Here is a 17,310-nt window from a genome sequence, read left to right as displayed (position 1 = left end):
TACACCACATCTGGACTGCCTGTACGAGCGTGGGCAAGCACACAGGCAAGAGTGTGATGTCCTCCACGTGCCTCACGGTTGGCAACAGAAAATCTGGCATCTTGAGGGGCTGTAAATCCTCTGCAGCCTTGCTATAAATGCAGGGAGTAAGAGCAGAATGCCTGCCACCAGCCACAGGTCCCCACAGAAGGCAGGATGGGTACCTGGGAAGGGCACGGCTATGCAGGCATGGCTGGGGTCATGCCTCGCCAGTCCACACTGCAGAGACCTAGCCCTGCACAATGTTCTTTCTCCAGTCTGCTCTACCAGCCTAATGCCTGTTCTTAAAATTCAGTCTGCTTCTGAATGGTTTGGATGTGAGCAGAGCTCAGGTGAAGATCTCTCCTTGAAAACAGCACAGTATTAGGGGTGCTTAAATTTTTACAGCTTCCTCCAGAATCTGGTGAGCTTGGACCTGTTCAGAGCCCTGTGAAAAGGCAGTGCCAAAATGGGAATTAAAAACACATGCCTGCCTGTGTTTCACCAGTTTGTTGTATGAAACCTCCTCCAAAGTATCCACGGTATGGAAGCTAGAGAAGTGTTAATATGCTCAAATGTTACTAAGTAGAGCTATTCCTTCTCCCTTCCCATCATTTCACTTTTAGGCAGACAAAAGCCAGCAACGGCCTCCCAGATGTTGTCCTTTGGTTGTCCTGCCTTGCAACTGGCAGCCCCATGTTTATCATACTGGCATAGGCGTCTACCAGAGGCTTCCAGATGAGGCACAGTTATATACAGATACGGACTGGAAAAGATACATTCATCGTGCTCACCAAAACGAAAATAAAAGAGAGGCCGGTTTCCTGCTGTGCTGGCTGCTCTCTCTCTAGCGGCCGCTTCCCGGATGTCACAGACACCAATGTTGGCAGTGCGGAGCATTCTTCTGGCAGCTCCTTCACTGTGTTGCAGTCTACACCGTACCGCGGCAGCTCCATTCGCTGCTGTAACAAGTCGAAAAAAACTAATTAATTCACGTTTAGTTTTTTTACATTTGTTACAGCAACGAGTGGAGCTGCTGCCCCCATGCAGTAGAGCACACACGCACACGCACGCACAGACACCACAGGACACTCACGGAGCCAACGCGGGTCAGTGTTCCACTCTGCCAACATGGGCGTTAGGAATGCTAGTAAAGGTGCAGGATGTCCCAACAGAGGGGAACTGCCTTTGGATTTCCTTTAGTTTGTTGAATGCTGTCAAAAAATGCAAATCCCTGCCCCTTCCCAAAGCCTCCAATCCCAGCAAAAGAGTTATGTCCATTTCCATACTGTTTTAAAATATCTCTAAAACCTCTGTTTCCTCCTAATAGCAAGATCTAAGTCCATCAAAGCTTATAAATTTTTGCATTCTCCATCAAAAAAAGGTTACAAAAGAAAAGAAAAAAAAAGATTAGTTGGTCACGTGATTGTTGAGATACTAACAGAGGCTTACAAAAGGCAGCATCTGTTTTGTTATCCTATTTCTTCTTGGAAAGGATTCATCTCCCCCTTCCTAGTGAGCAGGCACCTCCAGCCATTCAGATGAGTAAAGTCTTAGAAGGAGAATATAAAACTGAACTTTTTCAAGTTTTGTCCAAAAGGTAACACAACAAAACAAACAAAAAAGTACAAAGACAGTAAAGACCCAAGCACAAATAATATCTGTTTCTGCAGAAAAATACTTTAATATGGCAGAAGTACTGTCTTCCACTAAAATAAAATAATTCACTTAGCCATTAGCTAAACAATTGAGTTTAATGTATTTACAAGAAAACAGTGGAATATATTTCAATACTTTTCCTCTTGTTCCTATTATAATCTTCCTTCACTTATCCATATCCCATATTCCTAGTGCACGACTTTCTGCTAAGTGGTTGAGCAGAAAATGTTTACTCCATTTCATCTCATCTTTAAAACAGCCCTAAATCAGCTATATCCTCAATCCAAAATTATTGAATGTATTCCACTACAGACCTGGCTTACGGAGATCCCTCTGCTTCTCCTTACACTGAAAAACTTTAATATCACAATAGAGACCTTGAAAAGGTAAATAAATCCTTAAAGATTCTCCATGTTCTCTCTTTCATCATTATATGCATGACGAATCCCCAGCAGTTTCAGCCAGGATACAGTTTGACCAGAAGACTATGAGTTTTCTGGAGAAACAGTTCTACTTGCTTATGTGAAGAAACAAAAGTCACAACTAACCAAATGAACAAATAGTGGTACCAAGCACTGCTGCATTGAAGATTATTGTGAAGCAACAGTCTCTCCACAACTCAGTAAACCTAAGCGGGTCTCATGAGAACAAACTGTGAAGACTACTGTATGTTTGATAGTCTGGTCAGATCACTAAATACCCAGAAATTTAATAAACTGCACCTCTGGTATTGTAATTTTGTTGATTTGATTTGTTTCATTCTCTAATGGCTCCCAGTGGTAAGGAAATGTCACAGACCCCCTCAAAACAGGCTGTATCACTTCAGAAAACAGAGGTGTCTGTAACACTGCTGTCTTTTGTGGAGTTCCCAACACTGGAGCAGACCAAGTGAAATCCAAAGGCACAAAACCAGCATTCTGCTATGCAGCTAGACAATAGATATAAACCTGAAGAAGTGAACAAGGCAGTGCCTTCACACATGAGCAGTTTAAATAAAAACCCATCAATGCCACCATAAAGGAAAGATTTTATAAAATGAGGAGGAAATTAGTTCCAAGGCCTGCAAAAAAAACATGGCTCAGAGGACAGCCAAGCCCAAGTGGAGCCTCTGTAAGGTCAGTGAGATTCCAGGAGAGGGTGGGCACACTCCTCTGAGGCCAAGACAGAACAGAGGTCTACACCAATACTTCCAACTACATAGTGAACTTCATGATCCAGTGCCTCAGAACAGTGAAAGAACTCTGAAAGTTCTTGTACATATATATGAAATAAATTCAATAAAGCAATACATTATTAAATATAGTTTGAAGATATTTTTACACCTTTTGGGCAAGTACATGCAGCCCACCCTTCAGTATTGAGACCAGGTATGTATGAAAGGTCAAGCTGGACTCTAGGGATGCTGCTGGTCTCTCTAGTGTCTTCAAAAGTGAGACTGGGATAGAAAACCCAGAAATGGACGAAAGTACAAAGGTCCATGGTTTTCTTCCACTCTTGTGTATATCTCTGTTCAGAAAACTTTACTTGGCTGAGATGTTAATGAGTTAGGACATCACGTTTTCCTCTGTATTCTTGCATTCCTTCCAACAAACAATGCCTCTCTAACAAGCCCAGTCTGATTTAGTTTTCCAGACATGACTGCCAAACCCACACCAACGTATGTAAAATATGTACACACACATCAAAGCGGACATATATATAAAAATACACATAAAATGGAGGGAATAAGCTTATTCTGCATAACAATAGCTTTGTTTCTGCCACATATATTTCTTCAGAGATGCAGATTTTTACAGTGGCAACTATCAGTACACTTGACATCTTCATATATCGCAAGCAAAGATATACGTACCGGGAGGCTGTGGCAGGTAGGCCCCAATTAATTTTGATCTCTTCTTTTCATATCCTTTCTGTGTGATGTCACCTGTCAAGAAAAGAAAAGGAAAATCAATACAATGTGGATAAAGACAGTGTCTAGCTGCTTAATGGCAGCACCATCAGCTTAGCCACCACTGCACTGTTTGTCTGTCGTGACAATTATAATGAACAAATGAGAAGCACAGTATGATCATTCCACCCCAAAAAAACTCAATTTACGCCGGAGCCATTCTGACAAGTAAATACCCAGCCTTGACTTATTCCAGAACCGAAGTCCAGCAGCACAGAGTTTTAAAACCATTTTGATGTGCTGTCACACAAACTTTGAAAAGCTACAATGACCTTCATTAGGTTAATAAACAATGGATTATATAGAATGTGTGGGCCTGTAGTGGCTGGCAAAACACATCACTGATTAGCATTTTCTATCATTAATGGGATTTTTCTAATCAAGCATGTGAGGCACAAAAGACTTGAAACTGCTGCTATATCATTTCTGCAATATAAATGTTTTAGCTAATTTCTAAGCAGTACTGAGAGGAACAAAGCCAAAACAAAACAAATTACCACAGATCCACTAGAAAGCAGTACCATAAAGACTCTTTGTTTGGCTTTCCACTTACACCTCAAAAAAAAATTTTGGAGACACATGTTTGTATTTCCTAAATTCAATTAAAATGACACTTCACTGTGTCTCCAGCTTCCCCAGGTAAGTTGTGTTGGGGTTTTTTTAATGTAAACACTAAAAGATATTATTCTGTAAAAGTTTTCTGACAGAAAATGATGGATGAATAGTCATGTAGAACAAAATATATACTTTTAGCCTTATTAGATTCAGGAGAGGTTTGGTAACAAAGCTGAAATAGAGTCCTGGCTCTGGAGCTGGATATTGAATTTTATACATGCATATATGCTGGTGTTGAATTATAAGCTACTTCAGACACTAAGAAGTGTGCTAATTCTACAATTATGAGATTTTTTAAATAACACTATTCCCTGCCCTTTCAATAAGCCTATCTGCTATTGTGAGACTCATCATGCAGCTGAAGTTCAGTTGCACTACTGGACTCTTATGTTTGTAAAGTTTGAGGGCTTAGAGGGGTGGAAACCACAAACAGTTGAGGTGCTTTGGCAGTAATGTCCTGCTAAATACAGCAATAGGTGCCTATGTTCAACCTTTACCTAAGGACACCATTTTCCAAGAGAACAACATACACATTCAATTCAATCTCAGCTGCTTTGCTAAATGGATGGTAAATTAGCACCAATGTCTAGATAGAGCTTTCTGTGGGCTGGTCTGAAATCAATAATTGCATAAAAACATCTTCAAATGTTGCTCCTTGCTGAAACACCTTTTCTTGGAAATGGTTCCAGTAAGCAATTAGGAGGAAAAATCTCCAAACCTCTCTACCAGTGTCCTGAGCCAACCTCTCGTCCCTGGTTAAAAAACAGTGCTTAAAACAACACCTATCCTCTTCACTACCATATCTCAAACTGCTCTACAAAAGAAGTCAGCTAAAATATCTGTCTTTTTAAATGAAGAAAGTGAGAGTGAAGCACTTTAAATGATAACATTTCCATATTTACGCAGGGAAGAAGTGGCAGACTTGGAAGAGGTCCTAAGTCTTTAAAGTTCAAGCCCACTGACTCCTCAAGCACATTTCTTCCCATTTTGAACACTCCTGGCACGTGTTCAAAGTAGTAAAACAAGCTCCCTCTCCATTGTAATCATCAGTTTCTCACAAACCAGACAGTAATGATAGATACCCACTTCATTAAAATGTTTCAATGAAAAAAATGTGTTTGTTTCTATTTGAAAATTGCAAAATATAAACATCTTTTTCTTTTAAGCTGTTACTAAACAAATTACTATTGACTTCCCATGTTCATCAACACCGAATTCTCACGCATTCCAGACATATCTTAATTTGAGTAAAAATTTTGTTTTCTTATTTTACTATTGCTCTTTAAGGAGAACAGAGATATCCTAAGGAGAATCCACCGTGTTATGTGCAAGTTGGCAATGCCATTTTAGACATGAAACTCTTAACAACAGGTGCTTAACTATTGGTTACTCTTCCACACACATGGTATTACATACATGTGCAAATTGATACCTCAAGCTATACATTCCAGCCATTGTTCATGCAATCTGCACCCATTCCTGCCCTAAGTTTCTTTCACTAGTTTCTAAACCTATATTGTCCTTGATGGAAAGAAATTACAAGAACAAGTAATTTCTTTTACATCAATGTGGGAAAGATAAAAATCAAGTGTCACCTCTTGTCAGTAATAAGTTTTCATCCATATTGGTATCCAGACTCACTCTTTTGAAGTTCACCATAAAAGAATCATTCTCAGCAGAAACAATAGTGACTTCTTCCCCAGACCACTGACTCCACCAAAAGATCACCAGTAAAGGGTTTCGAGACAATTTAATATTAAAATATTTCAACTTCCAGGAGCAAATAGCAAATTAATTTGGAATTATCACTAAACTTTCTACAATCATGTCCATCATTGCCCAGGTAGCCAGTCATAAAAACCATGCAAAAGCAAAATATAAAATCTCCACAATTTCCATTGTAGCATCACTATCACCATTTTGAGGTGGAAGGAAGTCAACCGCATCATGCAGTCTGGGGAAGTACTATGCTTTATTTGTCAGGATTCATGGTACTCCTATTTATTTGTATTTTTTCAGGTAGATCAATTTCATATTAGAAACAATAGCTCATTAATCATTAAAATTTTATTATGACATATGCTAAACTATTGTATTTCAAAGCTATGTTGAACTCAATGTGCAAGCTCCTAATATATATTAAACACAGCTCACCAAAAGTTAAGTGAGCTTAAACTCTGTTCTTACCATAAATCACCATTCACTCAGTTTTCTCAACGCAATATTAAGATCTTTGGTCTATGTCTTTCCTTCCCCTACAAATGAATGCAATAATTTCACAACTATCACCTGAGGAGCAAACCCCTTCTCACTTAGGTCCACCTAGATCATGTTCTTCCACAGTACAATATTGAATTTAGGCTTGGATTTTGGAGAATATCAACAGGATTACAAGAACAATACTTCCTTGTCCTGAGAAGAGAGGATTTACGGTACCTTTCTGTTTTTAACTAACTCTTCTCCTCTTGGAAAGTCGTCAGTGTCTAAGAGGGAAAAGGGTCTCACCCACAACATTCCTTGAGCAGACAGTATGAGTTGGGTTTTCTACCCAAGAACACACTCTCCAAAGCCCCCACAAATTTAGATGTCCTTGTTGCATCACTCTCCAGCTTTCTTCTCATGACATCTTTGCCTGCTTTTGTGTGGCATTTCCAAGGCAAGCTGCCATGCTGTACAGAAACAGCTCAGGGAGGCAGGATGGAATGAGCAGGGGACAAGGTTGGCAGTGGGTTAAAGCAAAAAGGCCAGACCATGGATGGAGGGATGATGAAAAGACTCCAGCATTAAGGACGTGCAGGAGCAGAAGGAGCACATGGCTAAAGGGCATTCTGGGGATGGGTCTCCCTGGGACAGGACACCATCACATAATGTCAGGCAGTGGAAAGGTAGCACCCCCTTTAGCAGCTCCCTGCAGACCTCTGCTCTGTCTGCCTGTCTCCTCCCATGGCTCTTGCCCCATCCCCTGGCCCTGGCTCTGCTCTTGAGTGCTCTGTCCAGCTCTGCTGCTTCTCAGCTTCATCCCACAGCTGGTCCCCAGCCCCTCCCCCTCCTCGCTCCCTCCCTCCCTCCCAGGCTGCATTCACTTCACTGCACCCAAGGATCTTACCTCCTGTTTACATCAGCACTCTCCAGCTTTTTTTTCCCCTGGACATGTTCTCTTTTCCTCCTCACCTCCACTGGTGATTTGACAGATTTCCACAACGGGAGGCCACAGGTGTATACCCTGGGGTGTACTGTTTCCAAAGGTTACCCTGATTTTTTCCCCATCCATATTTAAAATCGGTTGTCAAGGACTGCTGAACAACAGGCATGCAGTACACTCACTCTCTTTCACCAAAACAAGCTCATTTCTTATTTCTAGTCTTCCAGAATCTCTCCAAGCATGATAGGGAAAATGCGACTTTTGCAATGAAAGGGACAGCACAAACGAAAGACCATCCAGCCCTCCAAAGACAAAGGTTGCCCAGTCAAGCTGAGTACAGGACCAGGGCTCTGGCAGTCTGTAATCCTACTGCCATCTCTTTTATTTGTGATTTGTGCCCCTGTTTCTGCAGCTTCCCAAGTTGCAGATGGCAATGCTCTCCGACACCAGCGCCCGCAGACAACAAGTATTCCACAGCTATATTTAGCAAAGCCCTGCTGTAGTGTAAGTTCATTCGACTGTGCTCATCACAACTGTTACTGTTTGCATTATACCCTGCGTTTTATTTGAAAAATTTACTAGATTTTCCTCTTTCCTTCAACAGTGCTGGATTTTTGCCTCGTTACAAAGACAACGGTCTAAAGCTGGGGTAGGTGGGTCAGAGCAACATAACCACAGCACACACACTTGTCATGAGTAAGAATGGAGTGCTAGGTAACAGAGAGCCCCTTGGGATACTCCACGTTGTACAAGACACTTTGAGGGGTAAGAAATGCCTGTAAATGTTGAAGTCATTCCCATTATCCCACCCCTTTCCTGGCCCCTCCGTGAGTCAGCTCCATCCATTTATATGTCATGTCCTACGCTGAATCACACCTTCAAATGAAAATAATAAAAAAGGTACATTTTGTAATTAATATTGACTTTTTAGTGTTTTGTTGAAGGTTACTAAATGTGAAAATACTTCCACATGAAAAACATCTGTGCATTACCACCCTTCTTGAAAGCATTTGCACTTTAAAAGCTGAGTGATTAGAAACACTGGTACCAAGACAAATAACGTGCTCTGCTATTTTCATGAAAGCAAAATTCTTAACAGTTGATAAAGTACAAAAGTTTCATTTTCAATTCAAATATCTATTAGCTGGTCTATTATCACTTCCAGAAAACAAACATGTCCAGTCCTGATGAACTCTTCCCATGATACATGAAGTACATTTATTCAAGATTATTGCACAATATAAGAGAAACAAATCCTAAACAAAACCCAGTGCAAGATAAATTTCAGCAAATCTTTCCTTTTTCCTGGAAGATGCCTGCAATTCTTACTGATCTCAGCCCTTTAGGATGCAGCACAGGTAAAAAGCTCTTGACGAAACCAGGGACCAAATCACCTTGATTAGTGTGGTGAAAACTCAATTTTGCATTCCGTGATCTTGAAGTTTGACCAATGCTGCAGTTTTCACTACACACACATGTTTTGAAACGAAATCTCAGGCTGGGACTTCGAATTAGTTTAAAGCACTTATGGAAAAATCCACCACAGGAAATAATGCAATCAATAACTCCTCTCAAGCACAGACTAACGCAGAGCTCGCCGGTGAGTGTCTTTGCTTTGCCCATGATTTTCTGCCCTCTAAAGATTCAATTTTCTGTACGACTTGTTTATTGCTGATGACTCAAATTCAGTGTCAGCATCTTGGCAAGAGGGATTTGAATGAAACAAAGCTTCTCATAAGGAGAACTGTGAGTCATTTACTTCTCCCACTCATGATGCAGACAGTCTCCCTGTCTGGTCTCCCAAAAATATGCCATAAGACAAAGGATTTCATTTTGGATTCTGCAAGTACAGAGATATCAAAACTGCACAAATATATCTCAAGTATCACGTACAAGAAAACAAAAATATATATCACAAGTAATTTTCTTTTCCAATGTCTTTTAAAAATGATGTTTAACCACAGCAGCAGCTTAGAAAACTACTCAGAACTAGGATGAAGAAACAAACGGTAAACTATGGCAGTGGGCGGAAAAATTAATGGCATCTCACACTTTCACTGCAACCAGTGCCATAAATTACAGAACTGCTCAAGTGCCTTTAAGGGGAGTGTGCTGTAGCTTAAAGGCTTCAATGACAATTTTACCCACCTATAGCTGAATTCTTCTTTTTTCCCCCAAGGATACATTTTGTTCCTGTTTGTTGCAAGTAAAGCACAAAATGGCTGAATTTCAGTGACTGATAAGGAAGAGTGCTCCATGTACACATGGGGAAGCTTATTCTAAAGGGAGTTCTAATTCAGGAGAAAATATTTGAACAGATTATGTTATTAACAGAAAAGGTAAACTATTTTAACATGGCTGAAATAAGAGATACAAGGTCTTCTGAATTTTGAAGGTGTTCCTGTTCAAAATAAGTATTTTCTTCCCATTCTTTTGATAGGCAAATCAAATATATGCTGTATAACCTGCCAAGTTCTTAGTTTTAATTCAAATTCTACATTTTTATAAAAGTATGTGAGCAATAAATGATTCTATATAGGAGACATTTTTTGAGTATCTCCACCTTCAATCCCAGAAGACCCCCTTAATGAGTTTCCCCACTTATTTTCAGGTCCCGAAGCCTTCAGCACATTTTTCCAATACCCAAAATTACTCCCAGGCTTCAAAAGAAAGAAAAAAAAAAAAACAAAAAAAAAAAGCCCTGCCCAAAAAGGAACCCCGCAACACCTAATTTAAGCCAATTAAAACAATCCCAGGGATTTTCTGACTCAGACTTTCTCCGGTTTGGCCAGGCTGAGGAGCAGTGCTGGCTGCCAGAGGCGTGGCAGCGGGCCAGGAGCCGGGCGTGCTGCTGGAGACCCCACTCCTTTGAAGCCAGAGAACTGTGTGGTCCCCGGGCATCCCGGAGCTCCCCCAGAACGGGGAATTCGTGTGGCACTACTTTTATGGCCTGGATTACTGTAAAGTAAACAGAGGCCGGTTGAACGGTGAAGGTTTCCATTCTCAGTGTCAAGAGTTTATTTCATTATTTAAAGCTTTAACGAACACTTTATATAATGAAAGTAATCCTTGCCATTTTTGGAATTTTATGACTGTTAGGACTCTTCATAATGTTGTTTTCCTTCCTTTATTGCTTTATAAGGCTTATGGGGCAACCTTGAAGTGTATATCCTTTCTGCAGCTGCTGGAAGCTCATCTTTCATCTCTCCTCTGGCTTTCCTGTTGCCTATGAGGCATTTGCCTGTTCTAGTTATTCTCCCTGTCTCTAACACAAACGGTGCAGAGTCAGATCTTGCTCAAGATAGAAATAAAATACAATTCTGAAAAGTATGCCTAAGGAAACATTCCTGATAAACGTTATTTAATAGACAGGCTTTATATTTCAAGTTAGAAGTGTTCCCTACAGTAAAATAATTATAGCAGTAATTCCACTTATCATTATTTAGAATTTACAGTTCAGAGCAAATCAGACAAGTACTGCAAATTTGTGTCCTGATTTTTTCACAGCCCTGAAAATGTCTTGGAAAAAAAAATACAAGAGGGGGAGGAGGAATCCTAAAGGAGGAACATATAAAATAGATGTATGAAACAAAATTGAGAATACATTTTTTAAACCAGACTCTATGCATATTTGGTCCTCTGGGTAGAAAAGTATATCCAGGCTTCCCAAAAGGAAAAACCTGTAATATCTAAATAAAATGATAAAATTCATTATTACAGAAATTTCCTAAATTTTGCCACTTTTCTAGGAAGCATCCTATGAAAATAACTCTCCTCTTTGAAACCTTGTACTTTTAACCATTTTTTCACTACTTTGGACATTACTACATTTAACTAAAAAGTCCAAATGGATTAATCTTCTTGAAAGCGAATGCAAATTTTCCAAAAATCAACAGATTTCTAAATCCTTCATCTGTAATTTTGTTTTAAGATTTGGATGCACCACAGTATGACTGCAGACCTCTTCCCAAATTTCAGTTCAGAACAGAAATCTGGAACTCCTATTTTCATATGCTGGGAAAAAAATAAAAGAATGGCATTTCCCTGATACATTGAAGCATTCTCCCTTTAGACTTGGGTTCACCATAAAGTTTTGATATTTGATATTAGTTATGCTAGTCAATAATAGAAGTGATTCTATCTAAAATATCTCAAATAATGTTATTTTACCTTAATGTGGGTTAAAGGCATTACACTGATTTTAAAAATAGGTATTTAGAGCAGTTGTACTGTAGTATTAGAATGCCAAAATGTCCAAATCTCTTCCCACAGTTTTTGTAAAAATAGAACCTCTTCTGGGAAAAAAAAAAAAAACAAAACTCTTCATGCAAATGCAAATTTCCACATACTTTGACAGCTGGATGCAAAGACAGAAAAGCCCAGATTTCTTAACTACCACGAGGAAACTAAAGCAGGAATACTCCTTTTCAAACAATTAGAAGGCCACTAATGGTTGTGGAAGAATATTGAGGAGTTTTAAGTAGTTGTGAATAGGGACTTGAATTACCATGACAACTATGCTGAGTGACCATAATGTCTTTAAAAATGTATCACTTGGGAGATCATTGAGCTTAATAATCTGGTTTTTACAATTTTAGTCACCATGTTTTCTTACATGACACATAAGACTTTGAAGAATTAAAAAAAAAAAAAGTAATTCTTTATGAAGGGAACATAAATGTCTTCCATGACAATACTCACATTTTTTCCTTTAAATTATGGTGCTTAACTACTAAATCTAGCACGTTATTTCCTACTACTTTCAATTCAACGCCCTCGATCACAAAATCACGAACGCCTGATATACCCATCACCTGCTTTCCTATTTCCAACAGATGAGACCCAACCCTATCACAAGTTCAAAGTGCCCACGGCCAATTAATGTGAACCATGCTATGTGACACCTCCAGGCATCTCCAGATTCTTACAAGGAAGTCTCCCAACAACCTAACCCGCATCTCTGTTACCTCCATTCCAGTCCCCAGTAACTCCAGTTCTTTTTTCAAGCTTTCCAACAAGAGAAAAATAACTCGTTTCCTTCAGAAAAACCCCAAACCCTAAAGTACAGAATATATTCATCTTAAAAGCATCCAAAAGGGAACGACCTCCTCAGACACCCAGTCCAACATCCTGCTTTGCAAGAACAGCAGATCAAAGTGAACACCCTTGCTCTGAGTGATGAGCGCTCTAGCAACAACATTGAGTAGTTACATCCTCTCTGTCTCAGCAGATTTTTAACTATTCTGTGCAAAATAAAACTACTTCATTTAGAGTTCCCTTCTTAGAATGCCCATGGAAAAGATGGTTATCAATGGATTTACTTAAGAGGTGAGATGTTGCTTCAGATCTCATCTGGAGGAGAAAGGAAGCTTAGTTTTACATGCTCTTACATGTGCTCTTATACATGAAGGCATCTTCTCCAGTTTTATTCTGTGAGACAGGTTGGAGATGGAGCAAAGCATTGAATAGATCACATAAATTTAAAAAAACCCCACACCTCTTTCTACAGCATTTCTTCTTGGCTTTGAATTATGTTCTTGCTAAGATGGCTGCAGTGGACTGGACCCCTGTTATTTTACCTGGGAACACAAGTTTCACTAAGCAGAAGGGCAAGTGCAACTTGCACACAGCAAGAGGTTGCATTCAGGTACATTTTATGAATCTAATCAACATTCTCTGACCCATTTCCCACAGTCCAAATAACCCAAAACAGGCAGAAAATTGTGTTACTCTTCTTCCATCTCTCACACAGTTGAAAAGTAATTCTGCTATTACTGCTAGACACAGCAGTACATACATACTGATGCTGTCTTTCCAAGAAAATCTGTTCATAATTTTGAGCCTCAGATTTCACTTTAGCACAGTAGACACCAGCTCCAAAGCAGATCAGATGAATTTTACTTCTGTCCCACTGAAAGTCAGTAGCAAACAGATCACTGAGGCTGTTTGTAGAATAAACAGAGCAACCTGAAAGTGATGCCTCCCCTGAAGAAGCACTGTGGAGGGAAAGAAAGACTGTATTTTTATTCATAAACCTCACTGCTCACTTTCACTTGAAGAAAAACTGACTTCTCATTTTACTAACCTTATCCTTCAGGAGGTCTTAAAAGGTGTCAGACAAGTACATGGCAGTTTCTGGGTTACTGAGTTCAGTTCCCTGTACTAGAGAAGAGCATGTCAAACATTCTCAGGAAAGAATTGAGTTTCATTTGGAACTAAATTCAGCTATACCCCTTCTTTTTTATTCCAAGCTGTTATAGCATCCTCTTTACCTTTTTTGATATTTTTTCAAAAACCTGCATCTTTTCAACTTGAAATAATACTTTTTCATTTAACCCTATACCATGGGCTTTCTTGGCCCCCTGATAGACAAATTTCATTTGTCTAAAAAAAAGTAAACTACCTTAATAAAGGAAGAGATCAGGCCAGTCTCGTATAAACACTATCAAAGATAATTCGTTTTATCAAGTTTAAATTTACCTCCCTGTCTTTCATTTTTGTTTTTAGCATTCCAGCACTGATATTATCTAGTTGCCTATTAAAGCAAATTTTTCTTCCGTTGTTATTAATACATAATACACACTACCCAAACTGTTTCTAAAAAGATAAAGGCTTCACAAACTGCACAGTTCCTGGAAGTATTTATTTTCCTACTAACAGGAGAAAGCTAAACATTCACTGCAATTAATTTGCAATTCAAAGAAAACTCAGTTCAGATTTTTAACCTGAAAACTAAAGAAGATGTATACAGAGCAAATTGATCTTCCTCCAAATATAAACATTAGAATCAGCCTGTCCTGGTAATGCAGAGTAAATGAAATCTGTCTCTGGTCTCAAGAAATCAAAAAATTAATCCTTATTTTACAGCCTGCAAATGTAATTTAGGCTGCTATGTTAAAATACATTTTGTTGACAGCATATTTGATCCAACAGCCAGATACAACAAAACAAGCAGCTATTTAAAGGCCTTTGCAATACATGAACTGCAATACTTGTTAATAAGATACACAGATCACTTCATCTTTTCTGTGTAAAAAACTACATTTGAAAACTGTCACTAGCATATTTCTGTGTGAACCAAAGTAATGAAATTCCACTTTTAAAAGAAATAACCTAAAATGCATTCATGTCATTTTTCCACTTTGTTCCACAAGGACCTCAAATAGCAAGATGAATTAACATCATCTGATTACTCAACTCAATTCCAAGTATGTTACTAAAAGAACAGAAAAGCCCAAAAAGCATCTTGCTGTTCTCCTCTTATGTGGGCAAAGTGTTTATGAAGCACTGGAAATATGCATCCTTTTGACTCAAGGACTCCTATTACCCAAAGGCTGACTCAGATCCTACTCTCTAAAGTCTGCAAAACAACTTGAAAGGAAAAATAGTTGTGTATCTTCAATTACCTCAAGACACAATCAACGCCCCTGTTCTGCACAGGTTTCACGGTATTTGACAATTCCATTTTTTCCCTGCTGTAGCACCTCTGAAGCTCCTAAAGGTCTGTGACATTATTACAGACCTAATGTGACAGCTCATACTGATGTTAGCACAAAGCAGCTGTTCTCATAGGAGGCATTACCCTCCAGTGCCTGTGAAATATGGCAGTTGGAAATCTGCAAGTTGCTGCTAGGTTTGAGGCACACACTTCTACGCAGCTGGAAAATCAGATCTCTGTACTCTCATCCTTCTTATTTTTCTCCATTTCCAGCTTACAACTACTCTTGATCAAGATATGGAAATTTGCTGTGGTAAGCCAGATGTGCAAACATTTTCTTTTCTTCCTCAGTTCTGAGTTCATGATTTATTTCATACGTTAATGAGGTTATTCTGTGATTTCTGTAGCCTTTTTTCTCAGATTTCAAAAATAATAAAGTATTTCAACCCAAAAGAAGCTACTGATTTCACATCTTTGTTTCATTCTTTCCTGCAAGATAGAATACTTTTCAAAAAGAATCTGGAATTAAATCATAACTATACTTAATAAAATAAAAGCAAGCAAAATTTTACTGAGTAGGGCTCATTTTCACCTGTAGTAGAAGCCAAAACCAGTAATGCCTTTCTAACAGGCAGGTGTTAGCAAAGGCCATTTCCCATGATGACAAATTTCAGCACTTGAGTTTGGCTTTCACGGACAGGGCTGGTGGTTTAGAAGTACAAGTTTTTGAGAAAGCCCATGAATGACTGTTTGTAACCGTATGTCAGAACAGATACTCTTCTGCTCTTGTTCTTCAATTGCCACGAGGTGACAGCTAACTAATTATTATCACAAATATTTGTTAATTCACTGTTTTGCAGGAATTCCCCTTTGTGGTTTACTTCATTTTGTGGATCGGTAGGTAAATCAGGAAACATTCCAGCCTGAGGACCAAAGGAACACAATAACACACCTTACAAAACCCAGCAATCCATTTGCCTTTACATTTATAATAAAGCTATACTTTAGAAGTGCCAATAAAGATTACTTAAAATGCAGAAAAGCAACAAGAGACCTCATTTAATACTCTGTTATTAAGTCCTAGCTGGGAAATAAGACCAGCAGAGCCTGGGAAGGTAGCCATATTTTAAGAAATTAAGAAATCAGGAATTAAGGTAGGATTTACAACCTCTTGTAAATATCCATAAAATACTGACTTTTCAGCATAATTCAGACAGCACATACACACAGATTGTTTTGGAGGGAAATGCATGTGACCAGCATACACACACCAGCTATCAGCCTTTGACCATGTACACTGCAACCCTCAGTCCTGCAGCTGTGTCCTCAGACATCTGATTGGCCCTCAAAATGCTGCTGGTCCGAGTGCCCAGCATGGGTGGACAACTGTCCACTTAAACCCGATGAAGTCACAGAAGTATCAGCTGAAGGTGAACCTTTGCTTGCTGTCCTATACGAGCAAATCCACATATCAAACAGACTGCCTCTGACTGTAAGTGCACATCAGCAGAGGAAACCATCAGTCAGAGCAGCTGGTGGACCAGGTTATGCTTAAGAAATTACTTGATAAACCTGACACACTAGGCACAAATCATGCTTTAATTTTCTCCTGCTTATGTCTTACCCAGACTTGATATTTTATTCATTCATCTCTTCTTTCCAGTGGACTCTGATACTACAATGCTGTGCCAGAATCACATTTTCAGTGATCTTCATTCTTATCTTCATTCATTTCTGCCTTGCAAATAATCAGCTGCCTGGCTCTGCTTTCAGGTCTTGGGTGTCCATGACTGGGCGTCCATGCACTACCTGAGCACTGGCCAGCCTCACTTGGACCTGCTGACCTTAGAGCTGCACTGCAAAGGTCTTTATTCACCCCTTTGCTGTTTAATGCTCACAAGGCTTATCAGCTTTTTTTGATTTACCTTTATTAATCATCTGCAATCTCAAGTACTGCTCATCCTAACATTGTCCTGGATCAGCTAAGTTCAGCTAAAGGCTTTCCATGGCTGAGGTTGACACCTGAAAACCTGTACGTGTAAGATGGAAAGATACAGCATCTTTGTGTCTTCCTGAAGACAACTAATGGTTTGTGCCACTTCTCTAATAACATCATGCTTTGGATGTCTGAAGAGGTAGTTATTAATTTTTAAGGTTGGAAGAATGTAAGAAACACAGGAATGATCACACTGGATCCCATCCAGTGTCAGAAACAGAGGAAGGGTCACATTGGATCCCTTCCAATGCTCTTTCATGGTTTTTCAGCACATACAGTCACTTAAAGGTAAGGTAAAAAGTTTGAAACAGAAAATGTAAATAATCTCCTCACAGTGTCATTAGATGAAAAGCTCTCAGAGACTGACCTAAACCTCAGAGTGCGACATTGCAAAAAACCACTGCCACAGCTCAGAGTACTTTTTGCTTCCCAAAGAAAACTGGAATCTTGTTTTGAACCTCGCTGCAGTCTTGGCTGAAGTCTTGGCCTCAATA

At 39.3% G+C, this 17,310-nt stretch overlaps 1 protein-coding gene across 5 annotated transcripts in view; it reads right to left on the bottom strand.

Annotated features, from left to right (window-relative positions):
• The window catches only part of DIP2C (disco interacting protein 2 homolog C), a 310,293-nt gene that overhangs the window by 139,161 nt on the left and 153,822 nt on the right, over window positions 1-17,310 (bottom strand). For 3 of the 5 annotated variants that reach the window (XM_051812854.1, XM_051812853.1, XM_051812855.1), the window contains exons 2-3: window positions 3,530-3,601; window positions 813-980 (exon numbers count right to left, since the gene is read on the bottom strand). In XM_051812854.1, coding sequence (XP_051668814.1) covers window positions 813-980; window positions 3,530-3,601 — 240 coding nt within the window. The remainder of the gene's footprint in view (window positions 1-812; window positions 981-3,529; window positions 3,602-17,310) is intronic. The other 2 variants (XM_051812856.1, XM_051812857.1) reach the window with 1 other exon arrangement.

The sequence above is a fragment of the Manacus candei genome, unplaced genomic scaffold (genome assembly GCF_025592945.1).
Source record: "Manacus candei isolate 608988 ecotype Guabito, Panama unplaced genomic scaffold, ASM2559294v1 h1tg000089l, whole genome shotgun sequence".
In the NCBI taxonomy this organism is placed as follows: Eukaryota; Metazoa; Chordata; class Aves; order Passeriformes; family Pipridae; genus Manacus; species Manacus candei.
Note: the sequence above shows the minus strand (reverse complement) of the source record. Positions and strands in the feature narration are given on the sequence as shown.